Consider the following 15,013-nt stretch of genomic DNA (forward strand, 5'->3'; position numbering starts at 1 on the left):
ATAAATAAATAAATAAGGAGTATATATATATATATATATATATACATACATACATATACACACATATATATATATACATACACACACACACACATATATATATATATATATACATATACACATATACATACATACATACATACACACATATTACAATAATAATAATAATAATAATAGTAGTAGTAATAATAAGATTGAAAGAGGAAAATAGTAATAATTATAATATACTCATATTGATAATAATAATAAAATAACAACATTAATAATTATGAGGAGGTGGAAGTTATATGATCAGCCTTGAAGTGCATAGTGTGTGTCAGTTGCTTTGTGATGCATTAAAAAGGTGTGACGTTCAGCATGGATCAGTCCGGTGCAATGCCCAGCTTGCCATGCCCCCGTCACCCTTACCCTCTGAATGAAGAACACCATTCCTACTGTGAAGCATGGGGGTGGTAGCATCATGCTTTGGGGGTGTTTTTCTGCACATGGGACAAGGCGACTGCACTGTATTAAGGAGAGGATGACCGGGGCCATGTATTGCGAGATTTTGGGGAACAACCTCCTTCCCTCAGTTAGAGCATTGAAGATGGGTCGAGGCTGGGTATTTCGCGACAATGTCAGGTCCTGTCCCAAATGGCACCCTAAACACTCAGCAAAAGGGCGCATTGAGGGTGCATATTGACCGCAAAGAGGGTCCTTGCGAGCACCTTTCTGAAACCTAAAATGACAAATGGGACACCCGGTCTCATGGACTTAACGGACACGCGCACACAGCAGCCATTTTAAGTCCACAAGACCGAAAGCGCATATGAAGTGTGCCATTTGGGACAGGGCCTCAGTGGCACATGCCAATGAAGACTGGATTTGCCACCGGATGTGTCACTAAGCATAGTGACAGGGACCATTGGCTTCTGTGCGTCAGACGCCATGTCACTTAATGTTAAAACCTCTACTGGAGATTTCTCTGCAGTTGTTTTACAATGAAAAAAAAAAAAAAAAAAGTGTTCTACAGGCAAGTAGAACACCATTCTACAGGCAAGCATATACCATAAGCTATTATCCCCCAAAATGCAGATTTGTCATGTGACAACTTCTTTCGATGAGATTGGGGGAGGCATTAGGAATTTTGATTTTGATTTTGATTTGATTTACTAATTTATTTACAAAAAAAACCAATTTAAAATGTATTAAAATTACTTAATTATTTGCATATTTACTATTGAGTTGAAAATATTATTAATTAAAAATATTTAGTCAAATCTTTCAGTCGCTAGGAGGGGTGGGCAGCCCCTCCAACAAGCTACGCCCATGATCTGGTCTCTTTCTTCCGCATTAAATTTAGAGTAACTGAAAATAGCTTTGCGCAAGTGAAGTGATGTGGCCTTTGCTCATATAGAGTTCAGCTGTCCTGCAGTGAGCATCTGTGTATGATGGGGAGTTTTCAGTCTTCATATTTCCAAATTCTATATCTTCTAATAGCAGCTTTATTGGAATGCAAAGGTAAGTGCCATTATATGAAATCAAATTCCTTTAACCAACATACAAACTAGATATACGCAAAATATCAATACATTTTGGGTGTGTAAACGTGGCGGTATGACATGCATACACTGTAAAAAAAAATATCCTGTAAAAAAAACGTAAATCTCTGGCAGCAAAGTTTCCAGACGGATTCCGTTAAATTACAGCGAATAACCATTTCACAAAATTACATGCAAAAAACGTAAATATACAGAACTGACTTTACAGTCCAAATTAATTATTTAATTAATTTGACAGATAAATGATGTCAAATTACATTAAAAAAACTTTTAACTTTCAGGTTAAACTGTAAATTTAGGGTTTTATAAAGTTATTTTATAATAATGTTGTCTATCTACAGTAATTATCTTTTAATATATAGTTCCTCTGTGTAAAATAACTATGAGGTTATGTATAAAAATGCAATAAGTACATAAATTCAAACAACAACAAATACAAAGTTTGTTTATTTACAGTTTTATTTTTTACAGATCCAGTTTCCACAACTTTGACCAATCTCTAATTAAGTACTTAATAATAGCAAATTTACAGTCAATTTCTGTTAACTAAATGTATTAGTACAGAATACCTGGCTGCATATTTACAGTATTAGTCATTAAACATAAACACTGAACATCAAGATACGTGAATGATAGGAAAACAAGCATGTAAAAATATCCACATTAAAAGGCAATTGCTGTATACCTTTATACTCTAATATAACTTATTATTTTATACATTTACAATTACATTTTATCCAAAGTGACTTAAAAATTAAGAGAACAAATAGGAGCAACAAGTGCAGTGACAAGTCCCAGTTAGTCTAGCACAGTACACATAGCTTTTTTATAAAAACACAAGTTTTTTTTTTTATTATTAAAACAAAGATTTAGTATTATTGGGTCAAGTGTTTATGAAAAGATGTATCTTTAGCAGTTTCTTGAAAATGTGTAGAGTTGGGCAGGTCATTCCACCCAGGCCCGTCGCGACAAGGCAGGCAAACCAAGCAATTGCTTGGGGCCCCGAGCTGGCCTGGGGCCCCAAGACAACGACTGGTTAAGAATAAAATGCAACGACAAACTGTGTGAGCGCCCCTTTGATAGTCAATGCAGTAAAGTGCAATGACACTGTTATCGGGATCCCCCTCAAGGGGGCCCCCCTCAGTAGTCGCTGACAGCAGCCAGCCAACCACGCGTCTCTGCTGCCGGCAAAATACAAAACCTCCTCGGCAGTTATCATGAAGCGAATTATGCTTCAGGAAGCCAGAAAAGAAAGAAGATAAGGTAAAAAAAGATAGTGATAAGTGATAAATTACACTGGATAAAATAGCTCTACTTGTCTTGTACAAATGGTGTACTTTTGCAGCAGGTAGGCTAGAAAAAATATGTTTATGTTAGCTATCTGCCTGACGGCAAATGCTGCTTGTAACGAACAGTTAGTGCAACTTTTTTTTCGAAAGGACGGAATATGGTTACATACTGTAATATGTTTTTTTAACGGGATAAGGAAGACGCAGATCTGTTCCAGAATCACTGTTTATCTTATTTAATGACATGACATTGCTATAGCTTTGTAATAGGTTTTCATGAAAGTGGCATAGCATGCTATACTAACTATTCCACCGTTATAATCTATTTCCCAAATGGGGGTTAGGAAAACCACACAATAAATTCCGTGCATCAAACATTAGCTCGGGATGTTTTTAAGCATTGGTAGTTGTGAAAGCAGCTGCATCCCTTCCCTTCTAATATCAAAATATGGAATTGCTAACATATCTTTTCGGTAACACTTTATTATAATCAAATCAAGTATATTTGTATAGCGCTTTTCACAATACAGATTGTATCAAAGCAGCTTCACAGTATTAAATTAAAATAAAATAATACAACAAGGTTTGTTTCTAGTGGAATTTATTGATTGATAGAATAAAATTAAATATCCCCAAAATATCCCCAACTGAGCAAGCCAAAGGCAACAGTGGCAAGGAACCGAAAAAAACTCCATCAAGTGACCTAATGGTGTCCTAAAACTCCATCAGGTGACCTAATGGAGAAAAAAAAAACCTTGGGAGAACCCAGGCTCAGTCGGGGGTAATAACCATCATTAATAGATGGTAAATTGTTAGTCTTTAATTTAATCTTTAGTTAATTGTCATTTAACTGTTAGCAAACAAGTCTTTTTACTTAATAAATACTTTGTAAGTTAATCCATCTATAAACATTATTTAACCAGAAAGTGGCAGAGGAACATGATTTTTTCATAGCTTATCTTAATGTGCTAGTGTCGGGATATAGGCTTCTGTAGTGACAGTTTATGCAAATATGACATTATAATATCAACAGTTACTTCAAGGTTACTGCAAATGTTCAATTGTTGAAAATGTTGAAAATTTTATGCACAGTATATGCAACTGCAGTATTTGCACTGTAAACATTTTTTATTTATATAAAGTGTGGGTGAACTATGGCTATGCTGCGGTGGGGGGGGGGGGGTATTGGGGGGGCCTCCATGTCCATTTTGCTTGGGGCCCCCAAATTCCTTCAAACGGCCCTGATTCCACCAGCAGGGAACAGTCCAGGTAAAGGTCAGTGAAAGTGATTTTGTGTCTCTTTGGGATGATGGCAACACAAGGTGCCATTCACTTGCAGAACACAAGCTTCTGGAGGACACATAGATCTGAAGCAGTGAGTTTAGGTCTTGCTGCAGCATCTGGATCAGTTGCAGAAGTTTGACTGATGCTGGAAGAGCTGCCAAGAGAGCATTACAATAGTCCAGTCTGGATAGAACAAGAGCTTAGACAAGGAGTTGTGTGGCTCCGATGGGAAGGGCTGGATCTTTCTGATGTTGTATAAGGCAAATCAGCAGGATCTCACAGCATGTATGGTTTGGCTGAAACCATAAGCAGTTCTGTCTTGGCAAGGTTGAGTTGAAGGTGAAGGTCATTCATCCAGCAAGAATTTACCATCAGGTAGGCTGATGCGAGCAGCTACCGTCAGATCCTCTGGCTGGAATGAAAGGTAGAGATATGTGTCATTAAGTGATTGGAAAAGCCATGTTTCTAAGCGACAGAGACTAGTTACAATACAATACAAAAATTGTTAAATTACTGTAGCAAAACCAAACCTTGTGCAGCCACAGTGGCCTCACAAGAATCGAATATTCACATGGGAAATTACATTTTTCAAATGAAATTTTCTGCTACTTTTAGTGCAAACATATGGAATCAGAAGACTTGGCCATTACAATATTTTAAGTTACTTCTTCCTATACCTTGTTTGCCATGACCATCTGCTTTCCACGTGACCTGAAATCACAAAAAAAAAAATGTGTATGATTTACTGTGACGGCATCAGTTACACCTAGGGGTGTAACTGTCCGTTCATTTGGATCAATGCAATTTTCATAACCAATGATCAAAAGTAGCCTATCCTATGAAAAAGCTACTATGATGACCCCAGGCCATCCAAAATGTAGATAAGTTAATTTCATCAGAACACAAACATTCTATCAACTTTTATTTTATACTGTAAGCCTAATATATGCACCTATATGCATTCTATACGTGTTGGCAAGCAGAGGCGGCCAGAATATGCAATTCATCATGTTGTGCTCATATTCTAGTAGGGCTGCACAATACATCGAAAAATTATCGTTATCGCGATAAAAGTATATGCGATATCCGTATCACAGAGAGGTGCGATAAATTGCATTTATTTGATGTGCCAAGCATTTGTTTGATGCATGCATGCATAGGTTGTTTATCCAAATTCGACCAATCAAATTGGGCCTTAGGCTACTATCTTTATACCCGCCTCCCCAGTAGGTGCTATTATGCTATTGGCTAGATCGGGCCCAAAGAGAGAGAGAGAGAGAGAGAGAGAGAGAGAGAGAGAGAGCGAGAGCGAGAGCGAGAGACCCGGTCGCGCGCGCGCACACTCACCGCCTTCAAACAACACGCGCGCTGTATTGTTCTCTCTCCCTCGCGCATATCAACATCAATTGACACAATAGTAAAAGGTCGGAAGACCGATTGTGTTTTATAGATTAGTAGTTTGTTCATATAAAGTGTTTGATTAGCAAGTACATGTTCAGGAATTGCATAATACAAATTGTATGGGTTAATGTAACGGTAAACGGACTCTGCACGAAGCTCTCAAATGGTGTCGCTATTGGACACTTAACGTTAATTGTGATTATTGCTGCTCTGAGGTTTCTTATAGGCTACTGTTGACTGTTTTATCGTTGTTTTTTGAAGAAGCAGCAGCTCTTGCCTGGGCGTAGTGACAATTTTGCATATAAATTACTACTTATAGGGCTTGAATTACAACCTGTGGGCAGTTTTTCTACATCCTTTTGTGAACGTCGTTTTACACTTGTATGCTGCAGTGCACAGCAGGTCATCTTAAAAGTGCCATCGGAGCTACCAATCTCTGTATAACGGGCGTTGGAGCCAGGGGGCCAATGTTTCATAAAACATTGAAGCTTCCCCGGGCGCCGCCATTGATTAGCAGACCCCCACCTGCTGTTAGCATTCCATTGACTCCCATTCATTTTGGCATCATTTTGACAGCGAATAACTTTACATCTGAGGCGTTTAAAGACTCCATTTGTCCATTATATATTTCTAAAGAAACACGAAAATGTATAAAAGGCTCCATTACCTTGTATCTTACGTTATGGCCCCGTAGAAGCCGTTTTTGTAAAAAATAGGCTAACGATTGCGTCATAACCACGCTACTCTCTGTCGCACAGTAGAGAAATTACCGTATGGACAGGAGGAGAAGCTTGTGGGCAATCGGGGGGACGTGGAGGCAAAATGACAAAATAATTAATCAGAATACTTAGCAAAAGTTTCTCCTGCTCCTAGCTCGTGGACACCTCCTACTCACACTCTCCGTCTCTGAGAGTTTCGGAAGGGAATGATTCAGATTTCTCTTGGCACAGCTACTAGAAGACAGACGGGTTGCTCACGTCACATCTACGTCGTCAAGCTCAGTTTGAGTCTGCGCAGTACGGTCAGCCATCAGGAAGTGAGTGCTTCTAATTGACTTCACTTTTCTCCGTTGAATCCAATGGGGTCGCTGTGTCCATTTTTTTTACTGTCTATGGTTGGAGCCCTCTGCTGGTAGGGAATCGTAAGATGGCCGCTCGAACACTTCCGGTGGCTTCACTGCCTACTGGCAGTTTAGAACGTCATGAGCTATCCAGTCATTATATAGATCAGTGGTTCTAACGCATCTTTAGTCAATAAAATGTTAACACAATAGTACATATTTGACCATTAATTTTTTGACAGTATAGTCTTAAAGAAATCCCCACTGGTTCACATGTAGTATGATGAGACTCTTACCTCAGCCAGTGATCGGTTGGCATCAGGGACGTTGTTAGGCCTATTTTAGGGGGGCTGAAGCTACCCCAAAATGTTCCTAAGCCCCCCTAAATTATAATAAGAACAACAATAACAATTCGATTTATCAATAACCGTATCCTCATTCATATTTAGACGCATCAAATGATATATATCCAGTTACAAAAAATAGCCGAAAAGTCGGAAGTTGGACAGTGCAAAGAGTCGCAACAGAGCTGCCAACTCTCACGCATTCACCGTGAGACACACGCAATTGACACTTTCCACACGCTCTCGCGCCACACATCTATTTTCTCACGCTCAGAAAAATCGTGAAGCAAAGAGGACACGGAGACCAACAGACTAGACAGAGCAGGTTACTTTATGATATAAAAGAATCTCAACTCTCAGATTCTGTCAATTTTATTACGAAATTCAAACAATAAATACCGTTTTGGCGTTTGTAAATGTTACGTGACAGATCCCTAGCACACGTGAACCGATCATCTCTACTAGCTAATAGTAAAAAAACTCGAACACTGTTGAAAGATACAGTAGTAGGCTACAACTTACCGAAATGTATATTCCTCATACAAAATATCGATCAATCAGTGTTTTTTATCAGCGTGAAAAGGTCAATAACATAGCTGGAGAACAATTATGTCACATTTACCTCAGGAAAGCCATTTAATGACCATAATAGGCTACAGCACGTAGTTGGCAAGAAAAAAAGAGCAATAGAGAGTATTTTGCTAAATATGTGTTCTATATTACATATTTATTATATTTTTAATTATATCATTAAATAAAGTTGTTATTATAAAAAAAAACGCATTATATTTAATTTGAGTTATTTTTAACCTTAAATAATACTGCCAGCTGATAGGGCTCTCTGCATGTTTACAGCATTAGGTGAGTTGTTTTTTCTTGAGAAAAATTAACGCCTACCTTGTGTAGCCTACCTAATATTTATCCAAATGAGTCAATATTAAATCAAAATACAATAATTGAATTGAAATAATAAAAAAGCGTAGCTTACCAAAAATTGTATTCTTATGATTGCTCTGAACATTTCTGACAAGTTCAACAAACATTAAATTACTTATTTATTTAAAAAAAATAATAATAACTAATAAAAATGTAGGTGTGACGGGGTTGAGACTAGGGTAACAGGGTTGAAGATGGTAACGGGGTTGAAGAGACAAATACAGTACATAGCTGTTTTTTACTCAAATTCACTGTAAGATTTTCTATAAACGCAAGTTACAAATACCCTGGGGGCTAAGCCCCCCCTGTCTTCCAATCCTAGTGACGTCCCTGGTTGGCATAATGTCCGCTGTGCCAAACCAGGCTCACTGAAAAGGGGGCGTTATTTCCAAAGAATCCAAATGGACTGACTGACAACAGGGCTCCTGCTCACAGAGCTCCAGCTCACGGCTGCTCTTGACGAATACGATTGCTTTGAACCACTGTTGCCACAATCCACTTCACGAGCGTAGACTGAATTCAAATCTCCCGACTGCCCTTGATACAGATCCAAACTTACTCGACAAGATCAGCTAACCGTTGTGGGCGGGACTAAACAGCGGAAAAGTAATGGCGGCAAATTTGAATCTGCGTCAAAGCACTGAATGTGCAGCAACGGAGATTTGGAAAAATATTCCTAAAATATTCATGAAATTATTTAAACTCTTTATAAGACAATGAAATAATGATCAAAATGAGCATCTATCTGCAAGACAAGATTAAAAGACTAGCCTAACAATAAATAATAATTCAATACAGGCCTACTGATGTATGTAGGGTACTGTATGTACAAATACTATTATTTAACCTTAAAAAACTCACTTCACCCCCCCAATTACCTGTAAAGCAATTTAAGCAATTACCTGTAAATTTAATTTAAATTAGAGCAAATATCTGTAAAATAACAGGCGTTTCACTGTATAATGACAAAACGGTAAAATTCTGTAAAAGAAAATACAGACCATTACCTGTAAAATTACACTCTTTTTTTACAGTGTATGATCAGTGTCAAGTCAAGTGTGTTTTATAGCACTTTTCACAGTGGACATTGTTTCAAAAGCAACTTTATAGAAGAATACTACAGTATTAGTAATAATTTGGAAATTGCTGTTAAGATTTTACTTTAAATTTGTAGAAATATATGTAACCATTTACTATTTGAAGGCAAGAAGAAAAGTATCTATTTCATAATGTGATTTAACCCCCACTTTAGGCTAGTTTTTTTGCAAGATCAAAAGGATAAACAATGCAGATTTATTTTTACAGGCATATTTGATCATATTTACCAGGGGTGCCAATAATTCTGACCACATACACTGACATTCAAAAGAAGCATTTCAGAAAATACTGACAGTAGTTCATCGGGTTGTGGATTTTCTTTCTCATTTCGTAAAATGTATTAATACATTTAGAGGCAGAACCACTTGGTAGCAAGTAAATGCTGTTTATTTCTATAAACGCTGTGGTTTCCATGTCTCGGCTCTCAGTACGTCTCAGCTCTCTCAGTATGTCTTGTTTTGCTCTTTATTTCCTTTCAGTGGTGACACAGAGACCCTGCGAGCAGGTCCAACAGTTGAACATAAACTATGTTCAGGGCGACAATATGTCTATTTCTTGCCTAACCACAACCCACCCGCTGGAGTCTCTGACAGTGAAACTACGCAGAACCGACCCGGTTCAACACATCCTAAAGTATTCAGACAACTCTCCATTAGAGCATCAGAGATGGTCTGTGAGAAATGATGCTGGAAATGTTACATTTTACCTGAAAGACATCAGTTTATCCGATAAAGGACATTATGAATGTCAAGTCTACAAAGATCGGGACTGCCTTAATGCAACTCTTTTTAACCTGAGGGTCAAAGGTGAGAATGTTAATTTCTGAAACAAGCTAATAATCCCCAGGAAACCTGTTGTAATAAATATGTTTCTCTGGTTTCAGAGTGTAAAACTTTGGATTCTGTCCATGCGACTGCAGACTCTTCAGTGTTGCTGCCATGCTCTGAACATCCTCTACAATACAGAACTGATCAAGTAACTTGGAAAATCTTTCATGGTCATCAATTAACGGAAATAGACCAATATCGCCCTCCACACAAGCCCACAAATAGCACAGAGAAAGACCCGAAGCCTCTGTATGAGAGAGCGAGAATACTAGGGAATGGATCTCTGCTTATAAGGGTAGCAGTAAACACTGATGGATCATGGTATCGGTGCAGAGTGAGTGAAAAAGCCTGCTATGAGGTGAAGCTGGTCGTGAAAGGTGTGTTTTCAATGCAATATTTCTAACTATTTGACAGACATTGATTACATTAAAAGATTTTCATTTAAGTTGTGCCTTTAAAGGTGAGTTGGGTTTTGGGTTAGTCAAAAATATTTTGTATTGATAATGGCAATAAATAGGTTGGTAAAATACTGTGTATAAATATTCTGAGGTTTAGATTAAAATTAAGTCATGTTGTGGTGATTATTGTCAGGGTTCTGTCACTTCTGTTCTAGTTTTTTCCTGAAACTGTTGACAGGATCCTGACACCCCGTCTATCTTTCATGTCTGTGTGAGCACACCGTTCTGTTTATTACGTGCATGTGTCATGTGCTCTTTTATCTTGTAACCTCTTGTTAGTTTGTTGTTCATCTCCCTCATTATTACCTTTCCTATTTAATCTCCCTGTTCTCTGTCCTGTGGCTGTATGTTTTAAAACTACCCTTACGAAAAAGAAGTATACTTGAAGTTCATTTTATGAAGTATACTTAAGTAATGTTCAAGTATATTTTTAAGTATACATTATGAAGTAAGTATACTAATGTCAATATGTACTAGTAGTAAACTTGTAAGTGTACTATTTTAATACCGCTTGGGACTAAATTGGCCCACTTTTAGTATATAAAAGTATGTTCAAGTGTACTATAAGTGTAACAGTAGTAAACTTTAAGTGCACAACTAGTTCATAATTACGTTTCTCATTTGTACTGCAAGTGAACTTATGGGTATACTAGTAGTTTACTATTTTAATACTTGTAGCAACTTTTAAGTATACTCTCAGTAAACTACTAGTTTAGTAGTTTTATACTACAAGTTTTCTTTAAGTGAACTTAACATTACTATTTATGTAATTACTATGTCTACATACTTATAGTTTACTATTTATATTCAAATTTTGCAGTTGCAGTAGGCCTATACTACTATGTTCAAATGTTATTTTTTATACTTGAAAAATACCTTTAACTGTACTTTAATTTTAAAAACATTTTATTAGCTTCATGCATCCTTTTTTATCAACACTTGAATGTTGGTAAGTTTCATAAAGGCAACATTTTAAACGAAAAAGATGAGAAAATCTCATTTTTGTCAAAGACTACGCCTTGATCAGATTCAGAAACGTGATCAAAACACAGATGGAGTAGATCGAGTCCAACAACCCCAACGCTTCACAGTCGTTTTCTCTTCATGGGTTACGCTTCATTTCATTTGGAAACATTAAGCAGTTTTGATTTACAAGCTGTTTAATGTTTGATGATCACATTATTTTACATTTGAGTGAACAGTCTTCTATCACTTGTTTCAGCTTCTTCTTCTTCTCCTGTGTTTTGATCCGGAGATTCTGCACTAGAAGATGTGTCATAGCGCCCCCTACCGTATAACAGTGAAAACATGGATGGCTGGAAAATTCAGTCAATGGTGGGAAAAAGTAGAATTAAGAGTAAATTCCTATGTACACCAGTGGACTAGCCTACACAAAAATTCAGATACACAGAATTAGAAACATATCTGTTTTATATCAATATTTTCAAACAATGTAAGTTTCATAAGACTGTGAATGAAAACCTATGTAAAAAAAAAAAAGTATATTTAATAGGCTCCTTGATCAAAAGAGTTAACACAACTACAAGCCAAGTATACTTTGAATACTTAATTATACTTTTAAGTATATCTCGATCAAAAGATTGAGTACAAGTATAGGCCAAATATTCTTGGACTTTTCTCTCAGTATAAGTCAAGTACACTTAAAGGGATACTCCACTTTTTTTGGAAATAGGCTCATTTTACAACTCCCCCAGAGTAAAACAGTTGAGTTTTACCGTTTTCGAATCCATTCAGCCGATCTCCGGGTCTGGCGGTACCACTTTTAGCATAGCTTAGCATAGATCATTGAATTGGACAGGACCATTAGCATCTCTCTCAAAAAAATGACCAAAGAGTTTCGATATTTTTCCTATTTAAAACTTGACTCTTCTGTAGTCACATCGTGTACTAAGACCGACGGAAAATGAAAAGTTGCGATTTTCTAGGCTGATATGGCTAGGAACTATACTCTCATTCCTGCGTAATAATCAAGAAACTTTGCTGCCGTACCATGGGTGCAGCAGGCGTAATGATATGATGCAGCGCCTGAAAATAGGTCTAATAGGTTAGACAAACTTAGTCCCGGTCACGTTGGAAGTTACCGAGCTGGGGACTATTTTCAGGCGCTGCGTCATATCATTACGCCTGCTGGACTAAAAAAAAAGAAGCATTTAATAAGCTACTCAATCAAAATAGTAAACACAAGTACAAGCCAAGAATACCTAGAATACTTAATTATACTTTTAAGTATATCTCGATCAACAAGTATAGGCCAAATATACTTATACTTTTCTGTCAGTATAAGTCAAGTATACTTAAGTGGAATTTGAAGTCTATTTCTGAGAAGTACATAAAGTATATTTCTGAGAAGTACATAAAAAGTAGACTGAAAGTATACTTTCTTATTTTTAGTTTAAAAGAAGTATACTATTAGCACACTTGAATAAACTTCTTTTTCGTAAGGGTATGTTTAGTGTTTTGTTTTCCAGTGGTTTATTTGGTTTCTGTCGGTCAGGGGTGAGAAAAAAAGAGTTACCCTTTTTTTTGTCTGCTGTGGCCTGCGTTTCTTTTCCCCAATGGTGTGTTTTTTGTTTGTATGTGTGTGTGTGTGTGTGTGTGCGCGTGCGTGCGTACGTACGTATGTTTAAAAACAGAACTAAAGCCTTACTCTGCATCTGAGTCCGCACCATTTCTCTGTATCTGCACCTGACAGATTACAGCATGAGTTCAGTGTGTCTTTGGTAATATACTGTAAAAATTATGAATGTGTGCATGTTTAAACAAGCTTGAACAAAGTTAATATTTTATATTAACTAGAAAATGTGGCTTAACATTTGTATTATTGTCTAAATATGTTCTAAAATGTGATACTTTTCATACTGTAGAAATAATTTTTGTACTTTGATTATAGGTGAAGAGAAGTTTTATTCAACTGCAACATTGGAAACACTTTCCACAACACTGTTAGCCACAAGTAAGACAAGCACTTATATGTGGGTGATAAAAAATAACCTAATCAAACTGACTGATTTAAGTTTGTCTTTTCTCTAGAGATCACAGATGTTTCAACCTCAGCTTACAGTCCTGTTGTCCAGACTGAAGGCAACATTGATGCGAGTTCAGAAGTGACAACTAATCTGACAGCAGTAGTTATGGTCACAATAGTGTCTCTGTGTGTCCTCATATCACCGATTGTCTGTGTGATTCTTTCTTTCAAAAAACGAAGAAGCAATATAAACAGCCAAAGTAAGTCCACAACTGGGGTCCTGAAAAGTTTAACACTGTTGAATTGTTCTTTAACAGCATGTCATACTAGCTTATTGGAAAGAAGAGATCCTAAACATACAGTACTGTGGTCCAATCCAATCAGAAACCTAGATCTGCTACACTGAACCTACATTTGTTTATTGTGCTGCTGTTTTCTTTCAAATGAGTGAATTCAATTGGTGTTCTTATTGCAATTGTAAGATTTGCTGTTACTGTCAGAAAGGAAATAAACCAATGTAAATGTATTTAGGATTTTAATGTTCTTCTGAGTGTGTTGAAATTAATTTTGAAATACAGCCCATTTCATGCTATCATGGTGATGAGAGCCCTCATATTGAAAAGAAAGACTTTACTGTAACTTTTATGCCAAATCATGACGATAGAAGTTGATCACATGGTACTTACTTTTGTATCTTGTAGTTGAATTGGACTGCTGGTCTTCCGTATCTTATTCTGAAATTTCAGGAGGTAAGTGATATCTGTGGCCCTTAAAAAATATATAGAACAAATGTACTTGATCAAGTGTTTTAATAAAAGTCTTTCTATTGCAGGGTTTGATGGCCCATTCAATTCTTTGTTGAAGTTGAATATAACACATGAATCATGACCTTGCAATTATTGTAACACATGATGACTGACATAATTTTGTAACCACTTCACAATATATGCTATGTAGCTTGCACTGGCATATTTTTTATATATATATATATATATATTTCAAACTTTTATTATTTCACTTCATAACATGGCCACACATATAAATGCAGTATGCACACATCTGCAAATATGCACATGATTCAAAGAATACATTTACTTTTTTTTTTTTTTTTATTTTTTTTTTTACCAAATTAATTTTTGAACTTTATCTTCCAACAGTTGGTGTAAACAAACAGAAGCTTCTGCATGCAAACCAGATGAGATGTATGATGATTTAAATGAATTACTGTGTTTTAATGTGCTTTTTTCTGGTGTTATTATTTTTTTTAATAAGTCTTTGAGAAAGTCTTCATTTAGTATCACAAATTATATTACAGGGGTAGAGTCAGTTATACACAAATGTTTTGGGTAATACTCTCAGTGTAATGTTTTATAATATGATTTCATATAATTGATTTTTTAAAATATACTTTATCAATTATAAATGCATTTTTTTTTTTGTATTCTATGATGTTCTTTGAGGTCTACTTATAATGTTAGCAAGAATTTTTCATTAAAAACATCCTAATTTAGGCTAACTAATGTCTATTCAGTTTTTTGACCCTCTTTTGAAACACTCTTTTGATCACATTTTGATAGGGGTGCCGCTTACTTGGAAGTAAATACCCACTGCTATGATTGGGTAACGGTTTTGCATATTAAAATAATAGTATACATCCCCGCCATTACAAATGTGGAAATGTTTTGAAAACATTTGATGTTGAATAATGGCAACCGGTGGAATTCAGCCATGTGATACTTGGAGTTACCACAGTGGACAAAGGATAACTTGCAGTATTTTGTTTAAACAA

At 36.4% G+C, this 15,013-nt stretch overlaps 1 protein-coding gene across 4 annotated transcripts in view; it reads left to right on the forward strand.

The window, feature by feature from the left end:
- Positions 1-1,401: 1,401 nt before the first annotated feature.
- The window catches only part of LOC311067366 (cell adhesion molecule 2-like), a 117,429-nt gene continuing 103,817 nt past the window's right edge, over positions 1,402-15,013 (forward strand). For 2 of the 4 annotated variants that reach the window (XM_084089182.1, XM_084089183.1), the window contains exons 1-6: positions 1,402-1,500; positions 9,433-9,759; positions 9,837-10,157; positions 13,150-13,212; positions 13,290-13,484; positions 13,926-13,973. In XM_084089182.1, the coding sequence (XP_083945308.1) occupies positions 1,428-1,500; positions 9,433-9,759; positions 9,837-10,157; positions 13,150-13,212; positions 13,290-13,484; positions 13,926-13,973 (1,027 nt within the window). In that variant the 5' untranslated portion in view covers positions 1,402-1,427. Of the gene's footprint in view, positions 1,501-9,432; positions 9,760-9,836; positions 10,158-13,149; positions 13,213-13,289; positions 13,485-13,925; positions 13,974-14,056; positions 14,701-15,013 lie in introns of those variants that run through there. The other 2 variants (XM_084089181.1, XM_084089180.1) reach the window with 2 other exon arrangements.

This window comes from Abramis brama, assembly GCF_963993115.1.
Source record: "Abramis brama genome assembly, chromosome: 17".
NCBI classification, from domain to species: domain Eukaryota; kingdom Metazoa; phylum Chordata; class Actinopteri; order Cypriniformes; family Leuciscidae; genus Abramis; species Abramis brama.